Source organism: Tamandua tetradactyla, chromosome 15 (assembly GCF_023851605.1).
Source record: "Tamandua tetradactyla isolate mTamTet1 chromosome 15, mTamTet1.pri, whole genome shotgun sequence".
Taxonomy (NCBI): Eukaryota; Metazoa; Chordata; class Mammalia; order Pilosa; family Myrmecophagidae; genus Tamandua; species Tamandua tetradactyla.
Window position 1 is genome coordinate 27,504,025 of NC_135341.1, and position 21,682 is coordinate 27,525,706.

Consider the following 21,682-nt stretch of genomic DNA (forward strand, 5'->3'; position numbering starts at 1 on the left):
GGAACTAGTTTATGTTCTGGAAGGGCTGGCCCCTCTGCATTTCAGGACTTATCTGGTCCAGAGACCCATCTAGAGTTTGTAGGTTTCCATAAAGTTACTTTAGTACATGGAATCTTTGTAGAATCTTGTTTATTGCCCTAGCTATTTTTTAGGATTGGCAGGAATAGTTTTGGTTGGGGTTTGGCAAGTTATGATAGGTAGCAATGTCTAACTGAAGCATGCGTAAAAGTGACCACCAGTGTAGACTCTTGACTCTATTTGAACTCTCTCAGCCACTGATACCTTATTTGTTCCACTTCTTTTCCCTCTTTTGGTCAGGATGGCATTGTTGATCCCATGGTGCTAGGGCCAGGCTCATCCCTGGAGGTCATCTCTCATACCACCAGGAAGATTTTCATCCCTGGATGTCATGTCCCATGTAGAGGGAAGGGCAATGGTTTCACTAGCAGAGTTGGGCTTAGAGAGAGAAAGACCACATCTGAACAACAAAAGAGGTCCTCTGGAGGTGACTCTTATGTACCCGACTAAATTTTACTGTCTGTTACATTGTTGATGATCATATTATTGCCAATTTAATAATTCAATTTTTCATTAATTATATTTTTCTTATAATTAAGCATGTGAGTTAATGCATATAAATTCTTTAGATTTACATTCTTATTACTCCATCAATCATCTACTCATATTTAAACCTAAATTTATAAAGTATACTAACTGATGTCAGTACCATGTACTTTTAGAGATCCATCCCCACATTAACCTCTTCGTTTCTAAGATTCTATTCAATGATTCAGCAGTCTTAGAGAGTAGGGGGTTACCTAGGGATAACAGGTGGTTCTTACTCCAAAGCCTTTCATTATCCCACATTATTGCATTTAAATATACTATATTTTTCACAGCTTAGAGGTCCTCTCAGGAGGTTCCTTCTTTGTTTCATCTGCCTGAGAACTTACTCTAGTTCCTCAAGGCTTAGCTTATGGATCACCACTTCTGGGAAGCCTTCTTCTAATCTCCTACATGTTGTTTTAACCCCTTCTTAAATTTTTCTTACCCCAGTTTGTTCAGTATATATTAAGTACCTGTTGTTACAGAGAGAACCTGTATGTTAACTGGGGGGATCATAGAGAAAATGACAGAAAGGACCCTGTCTTTAAGAAGTTTTATTCTAGTTGTACAAACAGTAAACCTGTTTTAAAAAAGGGGTGGTGGTATTTTAACCTTTTAGATATGAAGAAATAAGGTAGTGGGATAGGGAGTGACATGGTAGGTGGTGAGGAAAAGTCTGCTGAGATGGTATTTCAGTAGAGAACTAAAGAATGAGAAGAAGCCAGTCATTTAAATAAACATGGAAAAAGCACTCTAGCAAAGGGAATAGTAAGCATGAAAGCCCTGCAATATGAATGCCCTGACTGTGTTCTAGGGGGTGATAAGGGCTGGTGTCACTAGAATATCATGGGCTTGAGAAAGATTGGTATCAGGTGAAGATGGCAAGGAAGATGGGGCAGATCATACAATGCTTTGTGAGCATGATAAGGAGTTTGGATTTTATTTTAAGGGCAATGAAAGCCATGGAAATGTTTTAAACAGGGAAGTGAAATGAAATCTGATTTACATGTAAAAAATATGCTCTAGCTATGGAGAATTGACTGAGGTGGAGGGGAACAGAGCAAGCATAGAAGGAAACAAGGAGACCATTTTGGAAGCTATTGCAGTTACATCGGTAAGAACTTATGGTGGGTTGGATGAGGCTGGACACAGTGATGGAGGAGAGAAGTAGATTTACAAGGATATGATTTGAATCCAGAATCAATAGTACTTGCTGTTGGATTGGCTTTGGTAACAGCAGTAGAGCTGCTTATAAAATACTGGAAGTCTAAGATATGGGAGCTAAAATTCAATGATTCTCTTTTAAAGTTGAGGTATCTATGTGACATCTAAAGGAAAATATGTCAAGTAGACAGTTGGATATATAAGGAGTTGGCTGGAGATTCAAATTTTGGAGTCACCTGCATTTAGATGATTTCTAAACTATGGGAAACAGTTGAAATCACCTAGAGGGAGAGTAAAAATTGAGAAAAGACCCAGGATTAAGACTTGAACAACTATAATATTTAGATATTGGGTAGAGAAGCCTCATTCAGCAAATAGACTGAGGAATGTAACCAATGAGGCAGGAGGGAAACTAGAAGAGTGGAATGACACAAGCAGAAAGAGCAGAGTATACTGTAACACAATGAAATGTTATTTATTTTTTTAGTTGTCTTCTTCCTCCACTTATCTTTGCCATATTTTTGGATAAGATTCTGACACAAAACACAGTGCCTGGTATGTTATTGTTGATGAATGAATGAGTGGATGAATGAATTATTAAGGAGGAGATTTACCTCTTACTGTTCTTTGAATAGATCTTTAAGTAGAACCACTTTCATTGAGTGCTTAATAAAAAATACTGCATCAAAATTACTTGATGAGGGCAGGCCATGGTGGCTCAGCAGGTAAGAGTGCTTGCCTGCCATGCCCGAGGACCTGGGTTTGATTCCTGGTGCCTGCCCATGTCAAAAAAAAAAAAAAAAACAAAACTTGATGCATAGTCTTGTATTAATACTGAGATTAGAACCACCATTTGTTTCTATTGAAAAATGCATTTGGAATGAAAGGTTTTAAATACTAAGAATAGATCTTTCTAGACAGCCATGGCCTTAGAGATTCTGCATCCCTTCACTCCCTCTACCTGTTAGGCAATACAAATGCAGACCTACTTCAAAGGTGGGATGAGACCTGTGGACAGAAAGAGTACCAGGAGTGAGGTAGGATGTAAGGAGTTGTGGGCAGAACTGGACCTGAGGCAACCACTTCTTGGGAACACTTAGCTCATTCAACATCATTTTTTCAGCTCTCCTGTGTCCCAGGAATGAGCTTACCTTCTTCCTTGGTCATCATCTCTCTCTTAATTCAGACCAGTATTTTCCTCCTTCATTGCCTGTGGTCTCTTACACAATCATTTGAAATTATCCATTTTTTGTTTATTTCTTTGTTTTGAGTTGTTAATCCAGTAAGCAAAAACAGAAAGGAATGAAAGACTCACTCATATTTTTCCAGTCCTTTTTACTTATAGCCAGTGGAAAAAATACAGGCTAGAGAAATTATTGCTAATAGTAAGCCATTAAAGGCTGACATTTACATCTAAAGGATTTGAGGAAATTAGACATTTTTATGTTGGGATAATTACAGTACAAGCCAGCCTATGCTTAATGCCAGTGGCATACTACAGCATAAGACAAATTCCTTAAAAGCAGCAATCACAGAGCTGGACTGTTCTGGGATACAAGATGAATAAGGGGAAATCTGGTTTGGGCCTGAAAGATTAACAAAGAAAAGAGGAAGGAGGATTTTCCAGGCTCATGTTCTACTTCATGCGAAAAAGTTTTAGGGATTTTAATTTGATATAAACTCAGTAAGATTCAACAGGCAAATGAAGGTACTCAAAAAAGCTAATTAAGTCTTCATCTGAATTAGTAAATACAGACTGTGTTGAGAGAAAAATTTCGCACTACACTATCAAACAGCATCTGGAATTCTGGGATCACAGTTTAAGAGCAACTTTTGTAAACCAGAGTGGTTACAGAGGTCAATGACCATGATAGTGAGGAAATTTGAAACCACATTATTTGAAGGAAGCTGATTTGTTATTGAGCGAGAGCATAGACTGTTCTCAGACAGGCCTGGGTTCATATCCCATCTCTGCAACCTACTGGCCATGTGATTTGGCAAGTCATATAACCTTAACTTATCTTCAATTTCCTATGTATAAGATGGAGATAAGAATCATGCTTACCTCTTAGGGTTGCTGTGAGAGTTAAATGAGATCTCTGCACGTAAAGATCTTTACCCAATGTCTACAACATAATAAGTTGTAACTTATTGTCAGGAATAATTGAAGGAACAGGATAAGTATCATTAAGGTTTTGAAGTGTGACGTGGAAGAAAAGTATGACTTTTTCTGTAGCTACAGAGACTAGAAGTTATGAGTGACAACTCGGTATAAAAATGTTGTTTTTAACAATATGAGCTAGTTGACAATAAACTGACTATCTCAAAAAGTGATGACCACCCCTTCCCTAGGGTTACAACTCAATGTTCTTGAGAGTATTCATACATCAGGTAAAGTACTAAATTAGACATGTGAGATCTTTTCCAAACCTACTATTGTGAGAATTTATTCAATATATATTCATTGAGCTCCTACATTTTGATGACTCTATCTAGTTGGTGCAGATAGAGCAGTGAGCAAAACAGGGGAAGGCTTCTTTGACATGGCATTTGAGCACCAATAATATATAAGGGCTCACTATGCATCAGGAATAATTTCAAAATAGTCAATAAATTATCATTGAAGAAGGAACAAATTAATTTTTATTTTGTCTTATCATGTACACATAAAAATTTGAAAATAATGGCTATTGGGATTTTTTTTCTCACAGAAAATTCAATTCTCACAGAAAAGATAAAAGAACTGTTGAATAGCTGTTCTTTTAGTGAAGTTAAAAAAAAGTTCTTATAATGTTTTAATTATATATACTAGTGTTATCTTTGAGAGAGTCATGCATTTTTCTAAATATAAATTTCAGAACTGATGGAGCAAAAAAAAATTTAAACAGAATGTTGAGTAAAAGAGTACCATCATTACCAGAGCCAGATTATCCTCCAACTGTAAGTTTGTTTTGCTTTAAAAAATTTTATTCTCTTACCATTTAAATTATTATTTTAATTCAATATCAATATAATATTTTAAAAGAATAACAGATATATTTAAAGCTATATTTAATTTTTATATTTGATTTAATTATGCCTTGTTTTTTTTTGACAGATGACCAGTGAAATTAAAAAAAAAGGAGTGAGTTCACTTTTTTATAATTCTTATTTTGAAAATGTTCAGAGAAATTAGTAAACATAGTTCCTTAAGAGCACGTCCTAAGTATCATTCTATAAAAGAAGGAAATTTAGAACTGATATTTTTATTTTCTCCACCCAAAGGAACAAACATCTTATGAAGGACACTATGAGTTTTAAGAGTTGTATTTTTCTTAGTATCCATTATTTGAGAATCATCTGTGTAAACATTTTAGTTCTTATTCTAAACAGCTGAGAAAAGAAATATTCTCAGTGGCAATTATAAAGGAAATGTATCTCCCCCTTCTTTTTATTAGGGCAAGGGTTTAATATAATGATGGCTCTTTACCCATTCAGCAAATCCTTATTAAGAAGCTTTAATATGGTAGCCACATGCTAAGTGTTAAAGATTAAAAAAAAAAAAAAAGCAGTGCATGGGTGACAACATGGGACTGTGATATGATTGGTGGAAATATCGCAATATGTAAATTTTTTAAACATTTTTTTATTGTGAAATATAACATATACACAAGAGCAATAAATTTTGAAGTACATTTTAACAAGTAGTTTTAGAACAAATTTCAAAGTATGATATGGATTACAGTTCCACCAGTTCAGGTATTTCCTTCTAACTGCTCTAAGACACTGGAGACTAAAAAAGAAAATATCAATGTAATGATTCAGTAGTTATATTCATTTGTTAATTCTGTCTTCTCTGATACAATTCCTCCTTCTCCTCTGATCCTTCTCCCACTCTTTAGGGATATATGGGCAATGGCAACTCTAATTTCTTCATGTTGAAAAGGGGTGTTGATGTTATGGGGTTGGGGAATGCAATTTGTTTATGCTGTTGGAGAGACTGGTAACTCTGAGTTTCAGGGTTTATCTGACCTATGAACCATCTGGACGTTATAGGTTTCTTAAAAATAAACTAAGTGAATAAAACTTAAAAAAAAATTATTTATTTATTAATTTAAAAAATTAACAGATGAAAGCATTAACATATAATCATTCTGTTCTACATATATAATCAGTAATTCTCAATATCATCACATAGTTGCATATTTATCATTTCTTAGAACATTTGCGTCAATTCAGAAAAAGAAATAAAAAGACAACAGAAAAAGAAATAAAATGAAAATAGAAAAAAAAGATTATACATACCATACCCCTTACCCTTCGCTTTCATTGATCACTAGCATTTCAAACTCAATTTATTTTAACATTTGTTCCCCCTATTATTTATTTTTATTCCATATGTTCTACTCATCTGTTGACAAGGTAGATAGAAGGAGCATCAGACACAAGGTTTTCACAATCACACAGTCACATTGTGACAGCTATATCATTATTCAATCATCATCAAGAAACATGGCTACTGGAACACAGCTCTACATTTTCAGGCAGTTCCCTCCAGCCTCTCCTTTACATCTTGAATAACAAGGTGATATCTATTTAATGAGTAAGAATAACCTCCAGGATAACCTCTTGACTCTGTTTGGAATCTCTGAGCCATTGACACTTTGTCTCACTTCACTCTTCCCTCTTTTGGTCGAGAAGGTTTTCTCAATCCCTTGATGCTGAGTCTCAGCTCATTCTAGGATTTCTGTTCCACATTGCCAGGAAGGTCCACACCCCTGGAAGTCATGTCCCACGTAGACAGGGGGAGAGTGGTGAGTTTGCTTGTTGTGTTGGCTGGAGAGAAAGGCCACATTTGAGCAACAAAAGAGGTTCTCTTGGGGGTGACTCTTAGGCCTAAATTTTAAGTAGACTTGACCTATCCTTTGTGGGGGTAAGTTTCATATGAACAAACCCCAAGATTGGGAGCTCAGCCTATAGCTTTGGTTGTCCACACTGCTTGTGAGAATATGAAGAATTCAACTTGGGGAAGTTGAATTTCTCCCCATTCTCACCATTCCCTGAAGGGGACTTTATATACTTTTCCACTCACTGATTGAATCACTCTGGGATTCATCGGGGCATCACTCTGGACAACCCAACAAAATCTCATGCCCTAGATTCCAAGTACTTATGGTATTCGATCAAGCTATCTACATAAGTTATGTTAGGAAATGCACTAGTCAAAATATAAATTTTGTACCAAATAAACATTTTTTGCTTTAGTCTCACACATAAGGTGAAATTTTAAAATATTAATTACCATCTATTTTCAGCACCCTGTAGTAATGACATTCCTTTGTTCTTCCTTATGCACAAACATTTTTAAAATTTGTACATTTAGTCACTATTATTATACAATCTAGGCTGAATGAAACTTTTGTAGAGTCTCATATAGAGCCCTGGGTATTCTTTAGGATTTACAGGAATACTGTTGGTTGGGGCATGTAATACCATGGCGATTAGAAATATTTAGGTGAATCTTGCATAAGAGTAACCTGCAGAATAGCCTCTCAACTATTTGAAATATCTTAGTCACTGATACCTTATTTTGTTACATTTCTTCTTCCACTTTTGGTTGGGAAGGCATTGTTGAGCCTATGGTTCTGGGGCCAGGCTTGTCCCTGGTAGTCATGTCCCATGTTGCCAGAGAGCCTTATATTCCTGGACATTATGTCCCACATAGCGGGGAAAGGTAATGATTTTACTTGCAGAGTTCGGCAGAGAGAGAGAGAGCAAGAGAGAAAGGAGAGAGAGAGAGACCACATATGAGCAACAAAAGAGGTTTTCTGGAAGTAACTCTTAGGCATTGTTATAGGTAGGCTTAGCTTCTCCTTTACAGATATAAGTTTCATAACAGCAAGCCTCAAGATCAACGTCTTGACCTATTAACTTGGGAGTCCCTAATGTTTGAGAGAGTATCAAGGGTTTCCCAGGTGGGAAAGTTTAATAGTTCCATGTTTTTTCTCCAGTCCCTCAAGGGATTTTGCCAGTGCTTTTTAATTATCTGTCCAATGTACTTTGGAATGTATCTGGGTATTGTAAAATTTCTTTTATAACAAAGGGTATGGGAATTTCTGGAGTTGCTTACATAGATGAGGATATAATGCTACATGCTCCCAAATGGGATTACAGGCATTTCAAGTCCCTCAAAGTTCTCTTTGGAGATACAGGGCTGAGGCCAATACCACCATATGGATTGAAGACACTTCCAAGAAGCACATTTTAACTATTCCATGTTTTAGGATTTTCTTTTTTAGTGCCCCCTTCTTCCTACCTTTGCCTCCAACTTGTCTTAAGATGTTGACTGTGATTTTACCTCTTTACCAAGTGTATAAGAACTGATATAAAACAACCCCAGAATATTCAAAAGTATTTAATGTGAGTCTAGGTGGATTGCAAGACATATTTGTGTATATGTGTATAGTATTCCTTACTGTTCCTCAATAGTTGTTGTCTTCTAGTGTCCTGCAGTCTAAGAAAGGAAATTGGATGTGAAAATAGTCTTTTACTCCTTGTCATGGTTAGGGACAGGTGTCAACTTGGCCAAGTTGTGGTACCTGTTCATCTGATTGGGCAAGCGCTGGCCTGTCTGTTGCAATGAGGACATTTCATAGGATTAGGTCATGATCACGTCAGCTACATCCACAGCTGATTCCATTTGTAATCAGCCAAAGGGGAGTGTCTTCTGCAATTAGTGATGCTAAATGCAATCATGGGAAGCCTTTTAAGGAGGACTCAGAGGAGACAGGTTCCATTCCTGCTTTGGCTGGTGAGCCTCTCCTGTGGAGTTCATCCAGGCCATCCATTGGAGTCATTGGCTTCGCAGCCTGCCCTGTGGATTTTGGACTCTGCATTCCTACAGTCACGTGAGACACTTTCATACATTTTATATTTGCAAGTGTTCCTTGTTGATTCTGTTTCTCTAGAGAACCCTAACTAATACACTCCTTAACTCATTGCTCTTGGCAATCTGACGGCTAGGAGCTGTACCACAAGTACAGCAACTGATTTTTAACAAAGAGTCAAAGGCAATTCAATGGAGGAATGGTAGTCTTTTCAACAAATGAGGAGGAGCAATTGGATATCCATAAGCACAAACAAATAAGAAACAAACAACAACCATAAAACTTTTTCCTAAACCTTGCACCTTGTATACCTTGTGTTATATTAACTAAATATAATTGTATTGTATTATATTAACTAAATATAATCATAAGGTTAAATGTAAAATATAAAACTATAAATCTTTTAGAAGAAAACATAGGAGAAATGTAACAATATAAAATTTTTAGAACAAAACCTAAGACCAGTCAACAAGTTCTTAAATGTGAAACCAAAATCGCAATCCATAAAAGAAAAAATTGTATTTCATTAAAATTAAAAACATTTGCCCTGTAAAAGACCCTGTTAAGATGATGAAAAGAGAAGCTGCACACTGGGAAAAATATTTGCAAATTACATCTCCAACAAAAGACTTGTACCTAGAACTTTCAAAACCCAACAGCATAAAAACAATCTAATTAGAAAATGGGCAAAAGACATGCATAGGCATTTTATCAAAGAGGATAGCTGGATGGCAAATAAGCACATAAAAGATTTTCCGCATTATTATCCATTAAGGAAATGCAAATTAAAATCACTAGGAGGTATCATTATGTGCATATTAGAGTGGCTGGAATAAAAAAATCAGTGACGATTCCAGCTGATTTTGACACTGTTGGCCATTCATTTCTTTTTTATTACTGTTTTAGTTTGTTAAAGCTACTGGAATGCAACATACCAGAAATGGAATGGCTTTTAAAAAGGGAATTTATTAAGTTGCAAGTTTACAGTTCTAAGGCCATGAAAATGTCCAAATTAAGGCAACAACAAGAGGTCACCTCACTCAAGAAATAATGATGCCATCCAGAACACTTGTCAGTTGGGAAAGCACATGGTGTTGTCTGCTAGCTTTTTCTTCTCATTTCATAAGGATTCCTTGAGGGTATTTTCCTTCTGCATCTCCAAAGGTTTCTGGCTGTGTGGCCTCTAAAGCTTTTTCCAAAATGATTTCCTCTTAAAGGACTCTAGTAAGGAACCCCACCTTGAATGGGTGGAGACATATCTCCATGGAAACCACCTAATCAAAAGTCCCACCCACTATGCGGTGGCTCACATTTCCATGGAAGCAATAAAGGAGATCCCACACATAGTCACATAGCAAAAGAATGAAATGTGACCCCCACCATACAGCATACAAAAACAAACAAACAAACATCCCAGCAATATTAATGAGGATTAAAGAACATGGCATTTCTGGGGTACACGACAGTTCCAAACTGTTCTGGTTCTCTGACCATTACTTCTCTGTCACCTTCATGGATTTATTTCTCCGTACCTGGTTATAAACCCCTTCTCTCTCCTTGACTCTCCCTGGCAGATTTCTCCTTTCCTGATTTTACCTCTTTTCTGTATATTAATGTCTCCTTGAGATTTGTGCACAAAATACCTCAAATGCAACATGTCAAAAATGAACCCATGAGCTTCCTCCATGGGACTACTCTTTATACTTTTCTTCTATTCTAATTGTATCACTGTCTATCCAGTCATCCATGCTTAAAATATCTGAATTCCCTTACCTCTCTTAAGTTCTCCAACTACAGACTTGCCATCCGATTAGTCTCCAAAGGCTACAAATATTACTCCAATCTTCTTGCTCTATCTTATATCAGACCTTCATCTCTTCATCTCAACTATAGAAGTCTTCAGTGGCTTCTCATAGCCCATAGAATTAAATCTTTTCTGTGACATGCAAGTCCCTCTGTAATATGAACCTACTGGCTCTCCAACCTCTTTCCTCACTGCTTTCTGTCTTATACTTCATGCTCATTTGCATGAACATGCTTATTTCCTTGAGGAAATATGACATTTCTTACCTCACTGGTTTTCCCTGGCATTCCTTCCCCTCCATCATTCATACTCTCTTTTATTTACCTTTCTCAAATTCATCCTTGAAGAAGACTCAACTGAGTAATCAGCCCACAGGAAACCTTCCCCTATTCCTTTGGGTTTGGCTAGATGGAATCCTTTTTGTTCCCATTATAATACCCTGTTCATTTTTATTATTTTACTCAGTACATTATTTTTGTTATTTTACTTAACACATTGTTATTGTGTTTATCCTTTTGTGTATTATAATTATCTGCTGTTTAGCCTTGAGTCTAGGGATTATTTCTTAGTTGTCTTTGTATCTTTAACGACTAGTATTAGAGTCTTGACTCAGAGTAAGTACTCAATAAATGCTTGATGAATGGATAAAAATTATTGTTCAATAAAAAATAATGAGTGCTGTAATAGAGGTATGAAAGGACTACAGTGAGGGCATAAAGGAGGAAGTTTTCAAGAAAGACTTTAGAAGTACATGGCTTAACTCAATAAAGAGACATCATTTTTTGCTAAAGGAAGAATTCATACTTTTTTTTATTAATTAAAAAAATTAACTAACACAACATTTAGAAATCATTCCATTCTACATATACAATCAGTAATTCTTAATATCATCACATAGATGCATATTCATCATTTCTTAGTACATTTGCATCAATTTAGAAAAAGAAATAGAAAGTCAACGAAAAAGAAATAAAACGATAATAGAGAGAAAAAAATTTTTTAAAAATTAAAAACATAAAAAACAATAATAATAATCATAAAAAAAACCGTATCTCAGATGCAGCTTCATTCGGTGTTTTAACATAATTACATTACAATTAGGTAGTATTGTGTTGTCCATTTCTGAGTTTTTGTATCCAGTCTTGTTGCACAGTCTGTATCCCTTCAGCTCCAATTACCCATTATCTTACCCTATTTCTATCTCCTGATGGTCTCTGTTACCAATGACATATTCCAAGTTTATTCTCTAATGTCGGTTCATATCAGTGGGACCATACAGTATTTGTCCTTTAGTTTTTGGCTAGTCTCACTCAGCATAATGTTCTCTAGGTTCATCCATGTTATTACATGTTTCATAAGTTTATTCTGTCTTAAAGCTGCATAATATTCCATCATATGTATATACCACAGTTTGTTTAGCCACTCGTCTGTTGATGGACATTTTGGCTGCTTCCATCTCTTTGCAATTGTAAATAATGCTGCTATAAACATTGGTGTGCAAATGTCCGTTTGTGTCTTTGCCCTTAAGTCTTCTGAGTAGATACCTAGCAATGGTATTGCTGGGTCATATGGCAATTCTATATTCAGCTTTTTGAGGAACCGCCAAACTGCCTTCCACAGTGGTTGTACCATTTAACATTCCTGCCAACAGTGGACGTGTGCCTCTTTCTCCCCATTCTCTGCAGCACTTGTCATTTTCTGTTTTGTTGATAATGGCCATTCTGGTGGGTGTGAGATGATATCTCATTGTGGCTTTGATTTGCATTTCTCTAATGGCCAGGGACATTGAGCATCTCTTCATGTGCCTTTTGGCCATTTGTATTTCCTCTTCTGAGAGGTGTCTGTTCAAGTCTTTTTCCCATTTTGTAATTGGGTTGGTTGTGTTTTTGTTGTTGAGTTGAACAATCTCTTTATAAATTCTGGATACTAGACCTTTATCTGATATGTCGTTTCCAAATATTGTCTTACATTGTGTAGGCTGTCTTTCTACTTTCTTGATGAAGTTCTTTGATGCACGAAAGTGTCTAATTTTGAGGAGCTCCCAATTCTTTCTTTCTTTCTTCAGTGCTCTTGCTTTAGGTTTAAGGTCCATAAAACCGCCTCCAATTGTAAGTTTCTTAAGATATCTCCCTACATTTTCCTCTAACTGTTTTATGGTCTTAGAACTAATGTTTAGATCTTTGATCCATTTTGAGTTAACTTTTGTATAGGGTGTGAGATACGGGTCCTCTTTCATTCTTTTACATATGGATATCCAGTTCTCTAGGCACCATTTATTGAAGAGACTGTTCTGTCCCAGGTGAATTGGCTTGACTGCCTTATCAAAGATCAAATGTCCATAGATGAGAGGGTCTATATCTGAGCACTCTATTCGATTCCATTGGTCGATATATCTATCTTTATGCCAGTCCCATGCTGTTTTGACCACTGTGGCTTCATAATATGCCTTAAAGTCCGGCAGCGTGAGACCTCCAACTTCGTTTTTTTTCCTCAAGATACTTTTAGCGATTCAGTGCACCCTGCCCTTCCAGATAAATTTGCGTATTGGTTTTTCTATTTCTGAAAAATAAGTTGTTGGGATTTTGATTGGTATTGCATTGAATCTGTAAATCAATTTAGGTAGGATTGACATCTTAACTATATTTAGTCTTCCAATCCATGAACACGGTATGCCCTTCCATCTATTTAGGTCTTCTTCATTTCTTTTAACAGGTTTTTGTAGTTTTCTTTGTATAGGTTTTTGGTCTCTTTAGTTAAATTTCTTCCTAAGTAATTTATTCTGTTAGTTGCAATTGTAAATGGGATTTGTTTCTTGATTTCCCCCTCAGCTTGTTCATTGTTAGTGTATAGAAAGATTACAGATTTTTGAACGTTGATCTTGTAACCTGCTACTCTGCTGTACTCATTTATTAGCTCTAGTAGTTTTGTTGTGGATTTTTCCAGGTTTTCGATGTATAGTATCATATCGTCTGCAAACAGTGATAGTTTTACTTCTTCCTTCCCAATTTTGATGCCTTGTATTTCTTTTTCTTGTCTAATTGCTCTGGCTAGAACCTCCAACATGATGTTGAATAATAGTGGTGATAATGGACATCCTTGTCTTATTCCTGATCTTAGGTGGAAAGTTTTCAATTTTTCCCCATTGAGGATGATATTAGCTGTGGGTTTTTCATATATTCCCTCTATCATTTTAAGGAAGTTCCCTTGTATTCCTATCCTTTGAAGTGTTTTCAACAGGAAAGGATGTTGAATCTTGTCAAATGCCTTCTCTGCATCAATTGAGATGATCATGTGATTTTTCTGCTTTGATTTATTGATATGGTGTATTACATTAATTGATTTTCTTATGTTGAACCATCCTTGCATACCTGGGATGAATCCTACTTGGTCATGATGTATAATTCTTTTAATGTGTTGCTGGATTCAATTTGCTAGAATTTTGTTGAGGATTTTTGCATCTATATTCATTAGAGAGATTGGTCTGTAGCTTTCTTTTTTTGTAATATCTTTGCCTGGTTTTGGTGTGAGGGTGATGTTGGCTTCATAGATTGAATTAGGTAGCTTTCCTTCCACTTTGATTTTTTTGAAGAGTTTGAGCAGAGTTGGTACTAATTCTTTCTGGAATGTGTGATAGAATTCACATGTGAAGCCATCTGGTCCTGGACTTTTCTTTTTGGGAAGCTTTTGAATGACTGATTCAATTTCTTTACTTGTGATTGGTTTGTTGAGGTCATCTATTTCTTCTTGAGTCAAAGTTGGTTGTTCATGCCTTTTAGGAACTTATCCATTTCATCTACATTGTTGTATTTATTAGCATAAAGTTGTTCATAGTATCCTGTTATTACCTCCTTTATTTCTGTGAGGTCAGTGGTTATGTCTCCTCTTCCATTTCTGATCTTATTTATTTGCATCCTCTCTCTTCTTCTTTTTGTCAATCTTGCTAAGGGCCCATCAATCTTGTTGATTTTCTCATAGAACCAACTTCTGGTCTTATTGATTTTCTCTATTGTTTTCATGTTCTCAATTTCATTTATTTCTGCTCTAATCTTTGTTATTTCTTTCCTTTTGCTTGCTTTGGGGTTAGTTTGCTGTTCTTTCTCCAGTTCTTACAAGTGGACAGTTAATTGCCGAATTTTTGCCCTTTCTTCTTTTCTGATATAGGCATTTAGGGCAATAAATTTCCCTCTTAGCACTGCCTTTGCTGCGTCCCATAGATTTTGATATGTTGTGTTTTTATTTTCATTCGCCTCGAGATATTTACTAATTTCTCTTGTAATTTCTTCCTTGACCCACTGGTTGTTTAAGAGTGTGTTGTTGAGCCTCCATGTATTTGTGAATTTTCTGGCACTCTGCCTATTATTGATTTCCAACTTCATACCTTTATGATCCGAGAAAGTGTTTTGTATGATTTCAATCTTTTTAAATTTGTTGAGACTTGCTTTGTGACCCAGCATATGGTCTATCTTTGAGAATGATCCATGAGCACTTCAGAAAAAGGTGTATCCTGCTGTTGTGGGGTGTAATGTCCTATAAATATCTCTTAAGTCTAGCTCATTTATTGTAATATTCAAATTTTCTGTTTCTTTACTGAGTCTCTGTCTAGATGTTCTGTCCATTGATGAGAGTGGGGAATTGAAGTCTCCAACTATTATGGTAGATGTGTCTATTTCCCTTTTCAGTAATTGCAGTGTATGCCTCACGTATTTTGGGGCATTCTGGTTCGGTGCATAAATATTTATAATTGTTATGTGTTCTTGTTGAATTGTTCCTTTTATTAGTAGATACTATCCTTCTTTGTCTCTTTTAACTGTTTTACATTTGAAGTCTAATTTGTTGGATATTAGTATAGCTACTCCTGCTCTTTTCTGGTTGTTATTTGCATGAAATATCTTTTCCCAACCTTTCACTTTCAACCTATGTTTATCTTTGGGTCTAAGATGTGTTTCCTGTAGACAGCATATAAAAGGATCCTGTTTTTTAATCCATTCTGCCAGTCTATGTCTTTTGATTGGGGAATTCAGTCCATTAAGATTTAGTGTTATTACTGTTTGGGTAATACTTTCCTCTACCATTTTGCCTTTTGTATTATATATATCATATCTGATTTTCCTTATTTCTACACTCTTCTCCATACCTCTCTCTTTTGTCTATTCATATCTGACCCTGGTGCTCCCTTTAGTATTTCTTGCAGAGCTGGTCTCTTGGTCACAAATTCTCTCAGTGACTTTTTGTCTGAAAATGTCTTAATTTCTCCCTCATTTTTGAAGGACAATTTTGCTGGATATAGAAGTCTTGTTTGGCAGTTTTTCTTTTTTAGTAATTTATATATATCATCCCACTGTCTTCTTGCCTCCATGGTTTCTGCTGAGAAATCTACACATAGTCTTATTGGGTTTCCCTTGTATGTGATGGATTGTTTTTCTCTTGCTGCTTTCAAGATCCTCTCTTTCTCTTTGACCTCTGACTTTCTAACTAGTAAGTGTCTTGGAGAACACCTATTTGGATCTATTCTCTTTGGAGTGCGCTGCACTTCTTGGATCTGTAATTTTAGGTCTTTCATAAGAGTTGGGAAATTTTCAGTGATAATTTCTTCCTTTAGTTTTTCTCCTCCTTTTCCCTTCTCTTCTCCTTCTGGGACACCCACAACACGTATATTTGTGCACTTCACATTATCATTCAATTCCCTGAACCCCTGCTCAAATTTTTCCATTCTTTCCCATATAGTTTCTGTTTCTTTTTGGATTTCAGATGTTCCATCCTCCAGTTTACTAATTCTAACCTCTGTCTCTTGAAATCTACCATTGTAGGTTTCCATTGTTTTTTTTCATCTCTTCTACTGTATCTTTCATTCCCATAAGTTCTGTGATTTGTTTTTTCAGACTACCATTTCTTCTTTTTGTTCATCCCTTGCCTTCTTCATGTCCTCCCTCATTTTATTGATTTGGTTTTTGAAGAGGTTTTCCATTTCTGTTCGTATATTCAGAGTTAGTTGTCTCAGCTCCTGTGTCTCATTTGAGCTATTGGTTTGTTCCTTTGACTGGGCCATATCTTCAATTTTCCTGGTGTGATTTGTTATTTTTTGCTGGTGCCTGGGCATTTAATCAGATTTCCCTGAGTGTGAGACCCAGCAGGTTGAAAGACTTTCCTGTGAAGTCTCTGGGCTCTGTTTTTCTTATCCTGCCCAGTATGTGGCTCTTGTCTGCCTGCCGGTCCTACCAGCAAAAATGTTTTGGCTCCTTTAACTTTGAAAGGCTCTCCCTGCTGGGTGTGTGGTGGAGACAGAGGAAAGGTTGTAGGCTTGTTTTAATGGCTTCAAATTGCGAAGTCCTGGGATCTGAATTCCCTGAGAGAGGGACTCCACCTGAGTTGCGTTTCACCCCTCCCGTGGGGAAGGTTCATGTGGTAGAGAGCCCTGAAAGCAGCCTGTTTTTGTGTTTGGGGCAGTTGCACCCTGTGTAATCCCAGTGCTGAGCCCAGAGGCAACAAAGCCTCCGTAGAAACAGTCACAGAAGGCTCTGTTTCGCCCCCTTTCCTCTTTTTCAGTTAGCCCAATAGGCGACTTCCTCCTTGATCAGTTTCGCCTGAGTGAAACTAGTCAGAATTTGTCCATTAACGCCACTATTGGTGTTTGGTTGGGCTCAGTCCCTGCTACTGTTTGGAGACTCTTTCCTTTCCCTCCGAGTAGCCACCTGTGGGGAAGGGGCACTGGTCGCCGGCAGCAGCTTGGGAAACTCGTGATCTGAGACCCGCCGCCAGACCGGGAAGCCATCTGTGCGGGAGGGGAGCCGGTCGCCAGCCACCGCGGCCTGGGAAACTCGCCGATCCGAGACTCGTAGCCGGTCTGAGAAGCCGCCCGCGAGGGAGGGGTGTCGGCCGCCATGGGTTGGGAAACTCGCCTCTCTGAGACTCCCAGCTCGTCCGGGAAGGAGGGAGGGAGGGGCGCTGGCCGCCAGCCACCGCAGCCCGGGGAAGCGCGTGCCGCTCGGGGAGCTCACTGCAGTGGATTCCCCCAGCCGGACCAGCCAATTCAAACTGGGGTACACTGTGTGTCCGGTCCCTGCCGTGGCCCCAGGAGCTGTTCTGCACTGTTTCTGGTTATTTAGTAGTTGTTCTGGAGGAGGAACTAAGACGCGTGCACCTTACTAAGCCGCCATCTTGGCCCCCAGAAGAATTTATACTTTAATTCTATGGGCCAAATGCATATTTTTTGGGAAATAAATGCATTAAAAAACCAAAAGGCATGAGTTAAGAATACATAGTTAGCCTGGTTTGTTCCTGTATTTTAGCACTAAAAAAAAAAGAATGCATAGTTAGAATAATGAATTTTAAATTTCTTGTCACTATTAGCCATATAATAATGTTATTCAAGCTTTAGCTTTTAAAAGTATTTTTATTACAGCAGTTGTAGGTTTACAGTAAAATCATGCAAAAAATACAGAGTTCTCATTTACTTCCCTATTATTAACACTTTGACTCAGTCTTTTGCAATTGATGAAAGAATATTATTATAATTATACTATTACTATAGTCTATTGTTTGCATTAGGGTTCACTGTGTTGTATAGTCCTTTTCTTTTGCGATTTTTATTCTAGTAGCATATATACAACCTAAAATTTCCCCTTTTAACCACATTCAAACATGTGATTCATTGGTTTTAATTACATTCACAATGTTGTGCCACCATCACCACTTTCCATTACCGAAACGTTTTTATCACCCCATGCTGAAATTCTAACAATTAAGCATTAACTTCCCATTCTCTATCCCCACTCTGGCCCCTGGTAACCTGTATGTTGATCTCTGACCCTATGAATTTAATCAAGCCTAGATTTTTAATATAATTACTTTAGAGCTTGACCCTGAACTGCTTTGTACTACTGCTATGGGTTGGAGAATTGAGACAGTATCTTCCTTGTCTATAATGAGTTCATGTATTCAGGAGCTATTTAATGTCTGCGTACTTGGTTCTGTGCTAAATACTGAGGATTAATGAAGAAGATAAACATAGTTTTTGCCCCCTTGGAGCTAGACTGTAGTGGGAAGAAATGTAACAATCAAGTAAAGGTAATTTTGTAAAAATTATTTACAAAATAATTGTGATAATTACTGTGAAGGAAATAAAGGGTAATATGATAGACAGTGATTGCTGAGGGAGTGGGGCTGTATTAGGCAGGTGATATGAATGGTAGGAAGGATCTGGGGTTGAGAATTTCCCCCCATAGGAAACAGCTAAGTTTAAATTCCATGAAGGATTTAAAAAAACTAGTATGTCCCAGGAACTTAAAGAAGGCCAGCTTGACTAGAAAATAGTGATTGACTTCAGGGAAGTATATGAAATGAACTGGAAAAGGGAATCAAAAGCCAGATTATGAGGTAGATTATGGTAAGGAACTCAGATTTTATTTGAAGTGCAGTAGATAGTAAATGGAGGATTGCTCTCATTGGGACATTATGATTTGATTAATGTTTCAATGATAAAATGCCACTGTGACCGTGTTGTAACAAAAACCACTTTGACACTTAGAAAATGGATTGTATCCAAGGCAAAAGTAAAAGCAAGGAAAACACAGTTAGTTGTAGAAGGCAATAATGTAGGTGAGAGATGATTGCAGTTTAGAATTGAGTGATAGCAGTAGAGCTAGAGAAAAATTGAAAGCTTTAGGATATATTTTGAATGTGGATATGACAGAACTCACCAATGGATTGGATGTGGGGGTTGGGGGAAAGAAGAACCAAAAGTAACTTTTAGGACTTTGACCTGATTTTACAGGATAATTGGTGGTGCTATTTATTGAGATGGATGATTGAGGAAGGATCTGATTAAGAGCTGGAGAGATCAAGATTGGCTATGCTGGATATTTCAGGAAGAGCTCGGTTCTAGAAATGTAGTTATGGAACCCATTAACACATAGATGTTATTTATAGTTGTGCTGGTTTGAAAGGATGTATATACCCTTGAAAAGCCATGTTTTAATCAAAATCCCATTTTGTAAAGGCAGAATAATCCCTGTTCAATACTGTATGTAATTAGATCATCTCCCTGGAGCTGTAACCAAATCAAGAGCAGTTCTTAAACTGGATTAGTGGAGCTCTGTCTCCACCCATTTGGGTGGGTCTTGGTTGGTTTACTGGAGTCCTATAAAAGAGGAAACATTTTGAAGAATGGGAGATTCAGAGAGAGCAGAGAAGAATGACATAGCCAGGAGAAGCAGAGAGCCCACAAGCCAGTGACCTATGGAGATGAAGAAGGAAAATGCCTCCTGGAGAGCTTCATGAAACAGGAAGCCAGGAGAGAAAGCTAGCAGATGACACCTTGCTCACCATGTGCCCTTCCAGCTGAGAGAGAAACTGTGACTGTGTTCGCCATGTGCCTTCTCACTTGAGAGAGAAACCCTGAACTTCACTGGCCTTCTTGAACCAAGGTATCTTTCCCTGGATGCATTTGATTGGACATTTCTATAGACTTGTTGTAATTGGGACATTTTCTCGGCCTTAGAACTGTAGACTAGCAACTTATCAAATTCCCCTTTTAAAAAGTCATTCCATTCCTGGTATATTGCATTCTGGCAGCTAGCAAACTAGAACAATAGTCATAGGCTTAGATGAGATTACCTTGGAGAGAGGGTAGAGAAAGGGAGAACATACAAAGTTCATTACTTGAAGGAAGGTTAGTCCACTGATGTGGTGAGGGATTGGGGACCACCTCAAGACTTTTAAGATCAAGCAGCACATTAATGGAATGCACATAGAAAATGACCCTCTGCAAGAATTTTGGAATAAGCAAATAATGGAAAAATATTAAAAGTAAGAAAAAATGTCCACTATCTATCTAGACTACCCATTTTTAAAAAACTTGTTTTGAAGTAACTTCAGACTTTAGAAAAACTGCAAAAGGAGTACAAAGAAGTCCCATATATCCTTTACTCATTCCTAAAATATTAGCATTCTTACCTGAAGCAACGATTACTATGATTACTATAGTGGTTATCACATTGTGACTTTTCCATCATTTCTTCTATATTTTTTTTAGTTGGAATTTTGTAGTAAGGAAGAAAACTTTATCTTTTCTCTTATTTATTTATTCATTTTATTTATTATTTGTTCCTATCAATGTAGGTGATGGATTCATTTTTTTGCTATTGGATTATAATCTGTCATTATAATATTTATTTTGGTATTTAAATTATCCCACATTTGGCCAATGGGAGGCCTTTAAGCTGACTCTTGTGCCCTTTTTGACATTCCCTATTATTCTTTGAGCATTTCCTTAACTTTCTGGAACAATATGATGTTCTAGGCTTATTCTGTACTTTCTCTGTTCTATCCCTAGAACTGGCCATTTTCTCGAGGATTCTGTTTTCTTTTAGTAGAGAATGGTATTTAGAAACTATGATATCAGTGATAGGTGTATTCCTTCATGCTAGGGTGTCATTGATTCTTGGTTCTCTCAGCAGAAAGAACTAGGAAATAATTATCTGTCTCATCATCATCATTATCTTTATATCATTTATCTATTGATTGTCAACTGATCCATAAGTCCATACTCATGCTTCCTATTTCAATTCGACACTGTAGGTTTACTTTTTTTTAGTTGATTATTTTTAATTGGAGAAGTTGTAGGTTTACAGAAAGATGGTGGAAAAATTGCAGTGTTTCCATATGCCAACTGTGATGGTTAGGTTTATGTGCCAGCTTGGCCAGGTAGTGGTGTCTACTTGTCTGGTCAAGGAAGTACTGGCCCAACTGTTACTATGAGGACATTTTTTGAACATAAATCATCAGTAAATTGATTGCATCTATGATGGATTACATCTATAATCAACTAAGGAGAGTGTCTTCAGCAATGGGAGACTGGTATAGTTTGCTAGCTCTGGAATGTAATATACCAGAAATGGAATGGCTTTTAAAAGGGGGAATTTAATAAGTTGCTAGTCTACAGTTCTAAGGCCAAGAAAATGTCCAAATTACAACAAGTCTATAGAAATGTCCAATCAAAGGCATCCAGGGAAAGATACCTTGGTTCAAGAAGACCAGTGAAGTTCAGGGTTTCTCTCTCAAGTGGAAGGGCAAACACAGTCAGAGTTTCTCTCTCATCTAGAAAGGCACATGGTGAACACAGTCAGGGTTTCTCTTTCATCTGGAAGGGCACATGGCAAACACAGTGTCATCTGCTAGTTTCCTTTCCTGGCTTCCTGTTTCATGAAGCTCACTGTGAGGTATTTTCCTTCTTCATCTCCAAAGG

At 37.1% G+C, this 21,682-nt stretch overlaps 1 protein-coding gene across 9 annotated transcripts in view; it reads left to right on the forward strand.

Moving 5' to 3' along the window:
* DNAH12 (dynein axonemal heavy chain 12) overlaps positions 1-21,682 on the forward strand; it is a 313,559-nt gene that overhangs the window by 2,807 nt on the left and 289,070 nt on the right. For all 9 annotated transcript variants that reach the window (XR_013162717.1, XM_077128914.1, XM_077128917.1 and 6 more), the window contains exons 3-4: positions 4,629-4,710; positions 4,868-4,894. Coding sequence is in view for 8 of the 9 variants with exons in the window: in XM_077128914.1 (XP_076985029.1) it covers positions 4,629-4,710; positions 4,868-4,894 (109 nt within the window). In the remaining variant the exon portion in view is untranslated. The remainder of the gene's footprint in view (positions 1-4,628; positions 4,711-4,867; positions 4,895-21,682) is intronic.